We start from the raw sequence: 12,666 nt of genomic DNA, 5'->3' as shown, positions 1-12,666 counted from the left end.
TGTTGGGCATAAACCGGTCCGTGGCGCAAAAAAGGTTGGAGACCGCTGCCATAGAGTGTAAGATGGAGCTTCCAGCGCCACGCTGCATTCCTCGTGATGACCAACAGGGGGTGGCAACTCTGACTTCCTGTTGCATAGACGATATTAGGGAGATGGCTCTAAAAGCACTCACTCTGTGACTTCAATAAACATTTTCCTGCAAACTTTATGGGCTTCATCTGCAGTTAGTTTTGTTTAATAACAAATTATATTAATTTTGTGGTTTATTGTAACATCAGAGTAATACCGGAGGCTCACAGTTCCTGCTGTCTCTCAGTGATTTCTTCTATCCAAAAACCTGAGCAGCACAGCAACAAGTAGCTGACAAATGTATAAAAGATTATAAGTAAAAAAGGAGAGAAGAGTACATCAGACATTAAAATTCTTCAGTAATTCATTAAATATATGAAACAGACTACATGGGAAGAGCTCCTTTAGGGAGTGAAGGTGGTCAGTGTGCATTAGTTGCTTTACGTTGCATCAACTTTTGCGTTACGCGCTGTAAATGAGCGGCTCCATTAAACATTGGTGCATGCTGCATCATAGAGGAGTACGACCACTTCGACCAGTCTCACAGCAAAATGTGAAACTGTCGCAAAAAGCAATTAGTTCTTGTTCACAGACGCACATTGTTCCTGTTTGTCATCACAGTCAGAACGAGTGTGAAACGGACGTGTTTCAACAAGAATTATTTGTTGTCTTTGAAACTTTGAAAGAACGGCAGTCTTTGTATTTTAAACCAAAGCAGGATGTTTTTCTAAAAGCACTTTTATTAGGACGGCTTTCAGTTCTGTGAGCTGCTTGAATTGCGTGTTTCTGCTGTAAGTGATGCAATGATTCACAGCACTCACTACCCTTCCTGCTCTTCCTGGGCAGAGATGAGTGTGATGCAAACCTGTGGGGAGCAATGTTCCCTCTAAGCTGCGCGCGTGCGTAATTGCGCACTGCAGGCACGGTCTCTGCGCACAGAAAAGCTGCATTGCGCACAAAAGAAAAATCTAACCTGAATTGAAATTAAAATGAATACTTTAACAATTCTGTTCTGCAGTGTTAGTCAGTGAGTGACTGGCTGCTCCCGTATGGGATCAGAACGATGCCACCTTATCCCATAGTCCAGCCAATGATGGGATTCACATTCGTATATACGCAGCTAATCAAAGTGGTTGAAAGGCTATGACAGCGTCCTTATGTGCCCACACCGGTGTTTTAGCAAAGCGGTTGATGCGGAGTGAAGCCACGTTAATGACAACGTGTACAACCATTGGAGATGTGAGCAGGACAGACGGAACAACTGACGGAAACAGTGTGGACTTTATACCAGTTTTTAAACTGTGTTGATCGGCCACGTAAAACCAGAGTTATGATAAAATATCTGCAGTGTTTGGTTTCCTTCCTGAATACTGTCGTTGTTTATATTTACTGCAGGAAGAAACGGTAAAAACGGCGTTTTATAAGGAAAACCTCGAAATCACTCCGCCTGTGAACAAACACAGCCCCCCTCCAGCCTTTCCTATTGGTGGAAAAATGTACCATGTGGACCAATCAAAACATGATATGGCAACATGGCATTTAGATGTTTAGGGAGGGGGAAGTTTTAGGAGTGACGGCGTGTTTGAGATGTGAGAGATTTGCGACGTTTAACACAAATCTTGTGTAGTTAGTGTGTAGTTAGTGTGTAGTGTTGTCAATAGTTTTGTTGTGTGTGTCAGAACAATGAGGCGACTGCTGAGTGTTACAGGTGTTACAGCAGTGACACATCTGCTGCTGTCAGGCCTGCAGGTATCAGGCTGTTGTTCATCTCATAGTGGACAGAAATTATTTTTTGGAGCGGCACAAATAATTTGTGTGGCATCAGATTTGATGCAGAACTATGGAAGCCCGTTTCCGCCACTAAAAAAAAAAAAAAAGATCCATAACTCGAAATTTCGAGTTATCTTTCTCGAAATTTCGACTTATTTTCTCGAAATTTCGAGTTATTTTCTCAAAATTCGGACTTATTAACTCGAAATTTCGAGTTAAGTATCCTTTTTTTTTTTTTTTAGTGGCGGAAACGGGCTTCCATACAGAACAGCTGATTGTTCTGTAAATAGTTTGAAATGTTTGTTTAAAAAAACGCCTTGGCTGCATTTTTAGGTAAACAGCTGCAAAAAACTTTGATACTTTTTTGAAGAAGTAACTATATAGTTAATTTCCCAACATTGGTCATTATTTACTGTATTTTGCAGACAGAGAGTTACAGACTCTCTCCCAGACTCAGACTCATCATACAAGTCAGAGCTTTATTGGAGTTCAGGTTATTTTTCCTTCCAATAGTGTTAACATGCTACAGGTCATGAACAAGATTTTTTTTCTAAATTTTCATTGTAAGTGGGCTAAAGCAGTTAATTAAATGTAGTCTAACATAAATGCTGTAATTTGATTATTTTAGTAAACCATGTAACTTGGATGGATTCGACGCTGGCGTGACCACAGTGCACACGTCTGCTGTTGCTCACAGTGGTCCAAGTGTCCGCTCAGGGAGTTTGTGTGCTCGCTCAGACACATGAAAGATTAGAGGGAACATTGGTGGGGAGCGGAGATTTGTGTCCAGAAACAAGAATGAAAGCATTTCATGTTGAATATTTCACAAACTGCTGTGAGACCGTTGGACAGACACTGTGCTCTAATACTGCAGTCATATAGCCACTTTGTTATTGTCCTGTTCAAGTGCTCACCATTTACCAAATCAGCCAGTCACCTGCCAGCAACAGTGCAATTAAGCATCAGGATGGAGAGGGAAGCTGATTTAACTGATGGTGCTTGATGATGTCAGACGTGCTGGTCCAGTTTACTCACACAACCATCTGAAATATCGTTGAGTGTTATTTGTGACAATGTTTCGTGAATAAAAAAAGTATTGTTAATGGAGCCGTTCACACCAACTGCGTACTTTCACAGGATGAATTACATTCTTGTTTTGTTTTTTTGTTTTTTCAGACCTAGCTTAATTTTCTTATTGGGGGGGGGGGGGGTCGGATGAACTGAGAATCCCCATTTCTTCTTTTTCTTGTTTAAAAACATCAGGACCACCTCATCACCTTTTTTTTTTTTTTAGGACCAACGTTTTCTGAATTTCTTAGTGTTTTTATTGTTTTCATCGTTGTGCATTTCCTATTTTACTTTGTTTGGCGCTACCTTAACTGGTTTCAGCTGTTCCTCGTTCCCCACCTTTTTCCTCTTCTCCACAGTTTCCAGATCTCAGTCCTTTGCAGCAGCAGGTTTAATGATATCGAGCAGCTTTGGCCGTTTTTAAAGTATCTTTCAAATAAAAGTGGCATACATGCAAGTGCACCAAAACACCACACAGAGAGCACAAGTGCCACAGTCTCTCTGTTTTATGCCTGCCAGGATTTCAAAGTTCATTAACATTTCATGGTGTCAGTCTGCACTCATTAAAGATGCCGGGATGCTGTGATGATCCTATGAAATAAATTCTTAAATCACAATCTCCTTCTATCACCTGCTCCACAAACAGCAGAGTCTACACTGCTGGAGACTCCTCTGTATCCTGCTAAACTAAACACCAATCAGTTTATTACTCAAACTCTGCGGGGAGGTCTGAGATCAGTTAAAAGTGTTGACGTGCTGCAGAGCTCTTGAGCTCAGCCCACACCCGAAACGAGCGCTCTGCTCTCGTTTCCTCCCTCATGAAACATCTCGATGATGCACTGAACAGCTGACCCTGCAGGACACACCTGTGAGGTTCAGAGTGCCGTCCCCTCAGTGGCCCCTGGAGCCTCCACTCTGTTTCAACTCCACCACTGAGTGAAGATGAAAGGAGAGAGCAGAGGTAGACTGCAGAGAGAGAGGAAGGAGCGTTGACCAACGGGAGGAAAACTCAGACTCTGCCGTCGCTCCGTGTTCGTTTGTATTTGTATCGTCATCGCATCCTCGCTGTCTTCTGACTGTTGGGTTTTCTGTGTATCATTGTACCGTCTTTACTTGAGACGAATGTGGTTGGGCGCTATATCAATAAAATAAAATAAAAGTATTTTGTTTTTCTTGTTTGGAAAAAAATCTCATTTCTACTTTTTTACTTTTTGTCAAAAATGTCATGTTTCTAAGAATAGCTGAAAACAGCATAATGTATCTGTAGGGGGGGGGGGAGACAGGATGTTAGTGAGGGAGTCAGGTTACCTGTCAGGCCCCCCCACCATCCTCCCTGATCCTCAATGACTGCCATCAAGTTTCTTTCTGCTGTGAAGATTCAGTACAGCAGCTTTGACTTTCACTCAGTTAAACCTCTTCTGCATTTATTCGTCTCTCTGATGGTTTACAGTGCATTTAAAACCTCAACGAAGCAACAGAGTAGCCATCGTACTGTTTAGATATTTAAGTGTTGCTTTCACATTAAGTCCCTGTTAATACCATATTCTCAAACAACCGGTGCGTCTTGCGGATTACGGATGAATGGCAAATATCATCGCACTTATGATGATGCTTTAAATGTCATTTTATGGATGAACGTCAGAGTCAGGGTCAGGTTTCATAACCTCAACCCTTAATTCTGTTTTAACACACAAACACCGGTTGCCTCTACGTGTCTCTAAAGCACTTCCACATCACTAACAGTTCTCTCCTAGTATACAAAAAGTTGGGATGCTGTGGAAAATGTACATAAAAACAGAATACAATGATTTGCAAATGTCACAAACCCATTTATTCACAAAAAACGAGTCAAATGATTGAACTGAGTCTTAATGAACATATGAGACTGTTTTGAATTTGATGGTATCAACACGTCTCTAAAAGTTTGGGCTGGTCCATGTTTCCTCTGTAACATCTGCCTGTGAGCTGAGGACAGCAGCTGCTGGACTTCCAGAGGACTGTTGTCCGGTTCTGGACTGATGCCCAGCAGTCCGGACTCCTCTTTGTCCCATTTTTGGTTTCAGGATGCTCCAGATGTTCTCAGCTGGCTCAGCACTCAGACTCTTCTACTCCGAAGCCAAAGAGCCATCGGATCACAGGCATCCAGTCCGGGTTTCCAGCCTCGTCTCATGCACACAGATGCTTCTCCAGACTAGTTTATGATTTAATATTTTCTGAGTTTTTTTACAATTTTATTTTGATGAATATTATTCTGAAATTGTTTCACAATTTATAAATCAAGATGCTCTTTTTATGCCCAATCATGTTGCTGACCTGCTGCCAATTAACCTGATTTGTACAACCTGTTTCTCCAGCTGTTTCTTTTTTGCACCGCCTGCTTCTCCAGCCTTGTTGCTCCCATCATGGATGTTTTGAGGCATGTTGCTGCCATCGACTTCAAACTGTACGCTTAAACATCTGATATGTTTTCTGTGTTCTACTGTGAATAAATATGGGTTTAAACGATTGTGTCTGCACTGGGTTTGCACAGGCTTTTTGTCAGGAGGTCACATTTCCACACACATACATTTGTTTCTATTTAAACAACCTAAAGAAAACATGAAAAAACAAACAAAATACAAAATACAGCAGCAAACAGGATGTTAAAAATATATAAATTAGGATGCTGGCATTTAAGAGTAGCTTGAGTTTCCCGCCTGTTATTTAATATCAGGCTCGATAGATCCAGCCAACGCTGGAGGGCCTCGAACCTGCGTTCTTTCTAAAGGCCAGCGGGAAAAAGAAATTGGGTCATATTTAACACGATGGGAAAATGGCTCCCCTTCTCACTTGATAAATGACTTCAGTGAAAACTTATCTGATGAGTTTATGGTCTCAATTCCTAGTTTTACATCTTACTGGACATAAAATGTTTATTTTTATAAATTATGGTCCCATAAAAAGTTAAATGGACAGTAAAGCAGGGGTATGATTTAGGGCGCATCTACTTAGTGCGTACACTGCTGTGATTTGGGAATCACAGAGTGCTCAGTTCCTCGCACTAAGAAAAAGTGCATTACAGCTCTGTTTTTCTTTTTTTATATTTATCTACGTGAAACAGGGCATTTTCGTCTCAGCAGTTGATCCCCGCTGAAAATGTTATAGTGAGAAAGAAGCTCGTCACGCCTGGTTAGCATGTCAGAAACGCTCAGTTTGAGGCTTCAGAACTGGACTTTACAAACCAGCAGGTGATGTCACTGGACTCTCATTTAAAGAGTTTAAATGAGAAGGAAGTTTTAGTGCAATTTTAATGACTTGTTCAGGCGCAACTATTGAGTTGTTAATGGGACATTCGTCTGGAGAGACCTCAGAGCTCCAGATATCAGCCATCAGACTTGTCAAGACAAAGTTTTTTCAAGCACCATCTGTCCCTTCGTGACGGGCTATAATAGGATGAACGTGGAGATTATACATTCTTTGTGCTCAGTGGTGATTTTAGCCAGTTTCAGATCAATAACCCAAATTATGAAGTTCTAAAGTCCACAACTTTAAATGAATCAAGAGCACACATCATGGAGGAATGTCCAAACATTGTGTCTGTCCTATCCGTCCTGGTGGACTTGTCCTGGTATCAGAGCATCACTCTCCAGCCCTGGAGCTGAGGTGAACGGTGTGATTGTTTCCAAGGAAATCTCTGGGTCTTCCTCATACTGGATGGTTGCGGGAAGCAGCAGCAGTCTGTTGTGGCTCGGAGAACCGTTGGAGATGATCGACTCCTCGTCAAAATGTGCGCTCATGTCCTCCAGGTGGTCCGAGCTGACGTTAATGTTGCGGGGATGCTGCTGCGGCTGAGCGGGGACCAGCGCCTCCTTGTGGAGGGTGGTGTCATGGTGGTAGGAAACCAGTTCGTTGCTTAAGTTCACCGCCTCCACCGCGTTGTTCGAGCAGACTCGGCCGCAGCCCAGGATGCTGGCGAAAGCTCGGCGGAAGTCTGCGTTGAACGCGTAGATGACCGGGTTGAGGGACGAGTTGGCCCAGCCGAACCAGACGAAGACGGTGAAGGTGGTGTCGCTGACGCACGGCGGGTCGCAGAAGGGGACGGTGCAGTTGAGGACAAAGAAGGGCAGCCAACAAAACACGAACACGCCCATGATGATTGAAAGCGTCTTCAGGACTTTGGTTTCCTTCTTGAACGAGGACTTCAGCGAGGCCTCGTCGCCGGGCCGCTGCACCTGCTGCTGGTTCCTGTTCACGCCGTGGCCTTGGTGCTGCGCCTGCTCTGCCGCCCGCTCCAAAGACATGATCCGACGGATCTGGGTCTGAGCGATTCGGTAGATCCGGGTGTAGGTGGCGATCATGATCACCACTGGGATGTAAAAGCTGATAAAGGAGGAGGAGATGGCGTAGGTCTTGTTCAGGTTGGCCACACAACTCTGGGCGGCGACGTCGCTCGAGTTGAAGCTGCTCAAGTTTGTGAAGTTCTTTCCGCTGGCGGCCATTATCGCCGCCATCTCCTCCATCGCCACCTCCCGCTCCTCCTCCCCGGCCCGGTGCCAGTTGAGCTGCACGGGGATGAAGGAGATCAGAATGGACAGCGTCCACGCCACCCCTATCATGACAAACGCCACGCGATGAGTCATTTTCCGCTCGTACTTGAAGGGGCTGGAGATGGCCCAGTAGCGGTCCACGCTGATGATGCACAGGTTGAGGATGGACGCTGTGGAGCACATGATGTCAAAGGCGATCCAGACGTCACAAAAGCGTCCAAACAGCCACGTGTTGGTCACCTCAGTGATGGCCTCCCACGGCATCACGAGCACGGCCACGAACAGGTCGGACACGGCCAGAGAGATGACGAAGAAGTTGGTGACTTTGGAGCGCAGGTGGCGGAACTTTATCACGGCTGCGCACACGAGCGTGTTCCCGAGCAACGTGGACACGATGAGCAGGAAGAGCACGCAGGCGACGAGGACGCGCAGTCCGCCGATCCCTCCGCCGTCCTCTTCCCCGTCCTCCTCGTCCTCCGTCCCGTCCAGCTCTGACAGAACTCGAGTGAAATTACTCCACACGGTAAAGTTCTCCATCACGCAAAGTGACAGAGCGCATTAATATCCGCGAGGAAAGCCGTTTGTCCTCCGTGCAGCTGATCCACTGAACATCCTTCGAAGGAAAAAATAAAACATAAAATAAATATATATATAAATAAAACACTTTCCTTTGATTTTTTGTAAGATCCGCGTCAAGAAGAAAACAGAAAAAAGGTTCCGTGAATAAATCCTCAGAATTAAATGCTAATAATAATAATAATAATAATAATAATAATAAAGATAAATGATGGGGGATCAGCAGCAGCGGTGGCTCGGATGATTCCTCCTCGGGGGGGGGGGGGGGGGGGAAGAACTCTCTGCCTCCTCGGTCTTCAGCCCCGATGTGACTCACAGTGGACTCACCTCTCTGTGTGACGCGCTCACACTCAGTCAGGTGGAAGCGATGCGGGGCTCGTTACCTCCTCAGCGTGTGTAATAGATTACTCTCCTCCATTCCTGCTGGAACGAATCGCGGAGAGGAGCTCCGAGAACTCCCGAGCTTATCAGGGAGAATTAAACAGCTAATTAAAAATCAAAGATCAATATTACAGTAACAGAGCAAAATCAAATCTGTCACACCTGAAATACATTTAACTTTTTTAATATAAGGGATTCAATTAAACGTATTATAGCTTGTAAGTATCCTCCTTATGCTTTATGCCTCATTATGTTGCCTAATAGGAAAAAAGCAGCAGTCCAGGTTCTTCATATAAGACCAAGAATGCAATCGGTTGTCAAAGTAATGGCGGGTTTGGTGTAATATATCAAAATGATTCAATGCATTTTTAATGAGGTCCACAAGTAGCAACATTCAGTGTTTTAGAAAATCAGTCTGCATTTAAAAACAAATGTTGTACTTTCATTCATTTCAAATCAATTTTCTACAAATAAAAGTAAATTTTAAGGACAAATCTGACAAATGTGTATCTCATTTTCATGTTAAGTTTTAGCTTAAAGTGCTGCACTGCAATCAGAATGCTTCTACGGGTTTAAATTAATAAACAGTACTGTAAACAACAAAACTAATTTAAGCAAAAATAAAGGAAAATACACTAAAAGTGTTGTTACACTCTGGTTACAGACATTGCAGTAAAACTACAGTAAATGAGACTGCAGTAGAAATACCTTAAAAGATATTACAGCAATTCCCTAAAAATGGAAAATACAGCAAAGGGACCATACAGGAAAATTCCAGTAATGCTGTTAATAAAAATGGCATCATCATGAAATAAAACAGCATTTCAAAATGTCCAGACAATAAAAATGATTAAGAGGGAATCGTTTTTATTCAGGCTCCTCCTCCTCGCTTCCTCCTCTTCCTCTTTACCCCTGAACTTGTGTGTGTGAAGTGAGCCGTGAACTCAACATTTAAGAGACATAAATGTATCATTTCTATATAAATGAAAAGGCTGAGCAAACCTGCACACACTTCTGAACTCCTCCTAAAAATGCAGAAACTTAAAATATAAAGATCATATCTGGTGTGAAATATTCATACAGCGTATTCCAGGTTTGATGATTGAGGTTGAAGGTTTGGCACCACAGTGACAGTCAACACATAACGAAGGACACGTTTTCACCGGAAGGTTAATCAAACCCAGCAAAACAGTCTGAGATCACCGGCAGCTCCTTTTCTCAGCGAATGTCTCCCAGCAGCAGTTCTTCTCATTCAGCGAGTCGACACTGATGAAGCAGTTTAATGCGTCACAGTGTTTAATACCAGCCAAAGTATTTCACATAAAATTTGTTTGTGACTTTTTAATTTCACTACAACAGAAACTTACTTTAGTGCAGCTCAAAATGCTTCAGCTGTGAATAAAATGTAAAATAAGCAAGAAAATCATTTAAACATGCTGAGCTGCTTAGAATGAAAAGACTAAATAATAATAATAAAACTAAACAAATATTAACAAAAGCCTGTAAGTACACAAGCAGTGTCTCATATAATGAAATGCTGGGTAAAGTCAATGAAAAACACAAAACAAAGTCAAATAAAATAACTTATAAGTACAATAACAATAAAATATTCTTTCTTTTTCCCCACAGTGAAGGTGTTCCTGCTTCAGCCAAAAAAAATGAAAGACGACTTACACCAACAGTGCGTGTCACCTTCCTAAAGACAAATTAATATAAGATGTTGGGGATTCATTTCTTTAAAGCACGTAGAAACTTTTGGTTAAACACAATAAACTTCAAACAAATAGCTTCAATTAGATTTTTAGGGTCTAGAATTACTTAACTTTCAACTCAGGCTCCATGACTGTGGTGCTAAAGTCATATTCTGGGGTCTGATTATTCTCAGTGAAATTAACTCAGAAAAGATATAATTAATGCCATCTGCTGTTTCCACTGCAGACGATTCAATTCAATTTTACTTGTGTAAAGCACAAATGTGACCACAAGAGGGCACCACCTGCCCGCTTTTGTGACTCAAATAAAAACACAAAGAAGTTTATTTTGAGAGTTCACAATCATTCATGTTTGGGACATTCACAGTTAGTATGTGTACCTGCACATACCTGTGGTGCATTCAGGGAACAACCCTGAATGCATGACCCTGAATGCACCACAAAGACAGACGGCAGAAAGCTCAGCCACTTTTTTCACATATGTACAGATACGTCTGCCCAACACTGTGACTTTCACTGGAGATACAAGAAATCCTTCAGTTCGACCAGAAACAACCCAAATCTGGAAACCAGGCCTTCAATGAGACGCCCATAATCGGGATCAATTAACCCGATCAATTAGAATCACGATATGTTTTGTTCCCAAGGAAATAATTTATCTGAGGATTTGAATGATATGAAGCTGATTTGGCCCCATGGAGGTCCAACGACTTTTCTGATAAAACTTCATGAGTACTTTACCTGATATTCTGAATAGGAACCGAAATTTCACCTGTTCAGGTGAAATCCACTCTCGGAGGATAATTTTTGTATTTCTGTTCCTGCTGAATGCTGTAAATCACATAGCAAGTAAATCAGGTCAAAGGTCACTGGGTGGAACCTACCTTTTGAAACAAGTGACCTAGGAGGCTCATCTCATCCCATATATAACCTACCACAGTCTCCTCTATGGAACTGTTATATAAGGGGTGCTCAAAGTCCAAATTTACCTAATAGGAGCCAAAATTGTAAACACTCATATCTCTCAAACACAATACACAGATGTTTAGGACTTAAAGTCAGAGCAGTGCCGTCGCGTTCTGTTGATAGCATGATTTTGTTATTTTGGAAGAATTTAAAAACAGGAATTTATGAAACAAAGGTGCATGATCTGTTGGAGAATCAGCCAGTCCCACCTTCTGCTGACCTGCTTCTCTGGAGCTGTCAGATCCACATAAATCAGTGAATGTGTGTGAGAATTTCTTTTGCCTGCGGGCGAAGACGTTTTGTCCCGTTCATCAGTTCCTCAAAATGCCGCTCACATTTTTGAGTGAGCTTCAAAGAGCCTTTTTCTGAGGTCGCGTTTAAGTGTGTCAGACCGTGTACCTGCACATACCTGAACTTTCTGCTCCTCCTCCTCCTGTGTTGTTTGTACATATTTAATTCTTTGTGGTTGCCACTATACACCTCTTCTTGTTGAACGTGCGCATGTGTGTGTGTTGGCACGCACATTGCCGTGAGGTGAAGGCAGAGTCGTCTCTGACGCAAGCAGGCTGATCGGGCTGGCCCGCCGCCCGTCTCCTCCCCACCTGTAATTACGCCCGGTGGCAGATCTAGCGGCGGTTCGACGGTGAGGTGAAGAGTTGAAACTCTAATCGCTTCGTTTTGGTTCCACTGTTGAGGGGCGGAGAGGCATGTTGCCTGTGCGTGCGTGTGGAGTTATAATCTGTGAGATATCGATGCACAAAAAGCAATTTTCTGCTGGTTCGGTCGACGTTAAAGAAAAGGCTCCGTTTCGTCTCACAGGTCAGCTTGTGCGTGCTCTTTAATCACAGGCCTGTATGTGTGAGTGCATGTCTGAAGCGTAGATGCTGGATTGTAGTTGAACTTGCTTGTGGCGAACTCGTCTGAAGATGAGCTCCTCGCTAACATAAACAAAGCGCTGCAGCTAGCAGGGCGCGGCTCGCATGTGAGCGTGTATGGCTAATTAAAAAGAAGCAGAAGAGAAACTGGATTCAAAGTCTGTGTAAACTACACACAGCCTCCTGGAACACTGTGAAAATAATCATCTGTTTAGCACCTCCAATACTGTTTTCATTTATTTAGCCTCCCCGGTGCTTCTGATGATTTGACCTTTCACCCAGATTGACTTCCTCTCTTTGAAAAAAGACAAAAACAGCTGCTGAAATGTGTTGCTGTGGACACTAATCCACCACTCTAGGTATTTTGGCAACTTCTAAATTACTTCTAGCTAAATTAAAGTTAGGAAAGAGTATTTAAAGCAACAATCCGGTCTTTAAGTCTGACGTCATTCGCTGTTTGCGGGTCCAAACTCCGTTTCAGGTCCCAAAGTCAAACGAACACTGCAGCATCACTGAGTTACAAACTTCTTTCATCTGTAATAAAATGATCAGTGTTGCTGCTTTACCAGGTGTAACAATTAAGTTTAACATCCAGGCATCCATGAAAACAGGATTTATGAAGTTTAACGGAGTTAGAAGTTGGCAGGTTAAAAACATGTTTAAAACACAACAGCCTAATAAACACAGAGCATTTTGGACACGGAAGCAGGGTTCATACGTCCT

General features: G+C 42.8%; 1 protein-coding gene across 1 annotated transcript; it reads right to left on the bottom strand.

The window, feature by feature from the left end:
* Nucleotides 1-4,782: 4,782 nt before the first annotated feature.
* LOC147315731 (D(1)-like dopamine receptor) lies at nt 4,783-8,149 on the bottom strand. The gene has a single exon (XM_086258723.1). It carries the CDS (start codon nt 7,968-7,970, stop codon nt 6,489-6,491), a length of 1,482 nt encoding a protein of 493 aa, XP_086114849.1. The 5' UTR covers nt 7,971-8,149; the 3' UTR covers nt 4,783-6,488.
* Nucleotides 8,150-12,666: the final 4,517 nt, after the last annotated feature.

Source organism: Aulonocara sp. 'chitande type north' Nkhata Bay, linkage group LG13 (assembly GCF_057382095.1).
Source record: "Aulonocara sp. 'chitande type north' Nkhata Bay isolate Kocher_YH1m ecotype deep benthic linkage group LG13, A_spYH_male_GT1.1, whole genome shotgun sequence".
NCBI classification, from domain to species: domain Eukaryota; kingdom Metazoa; phylum Chordata; class Actinopteri; order Cichliformes; family Cichlidae; genus Aulonocara; species Aulonocara sp. 'chitande type north' Nkhata Bay.
This window is presented reverse-complemented; position numbering and strand designations above follow the sequence as displayed.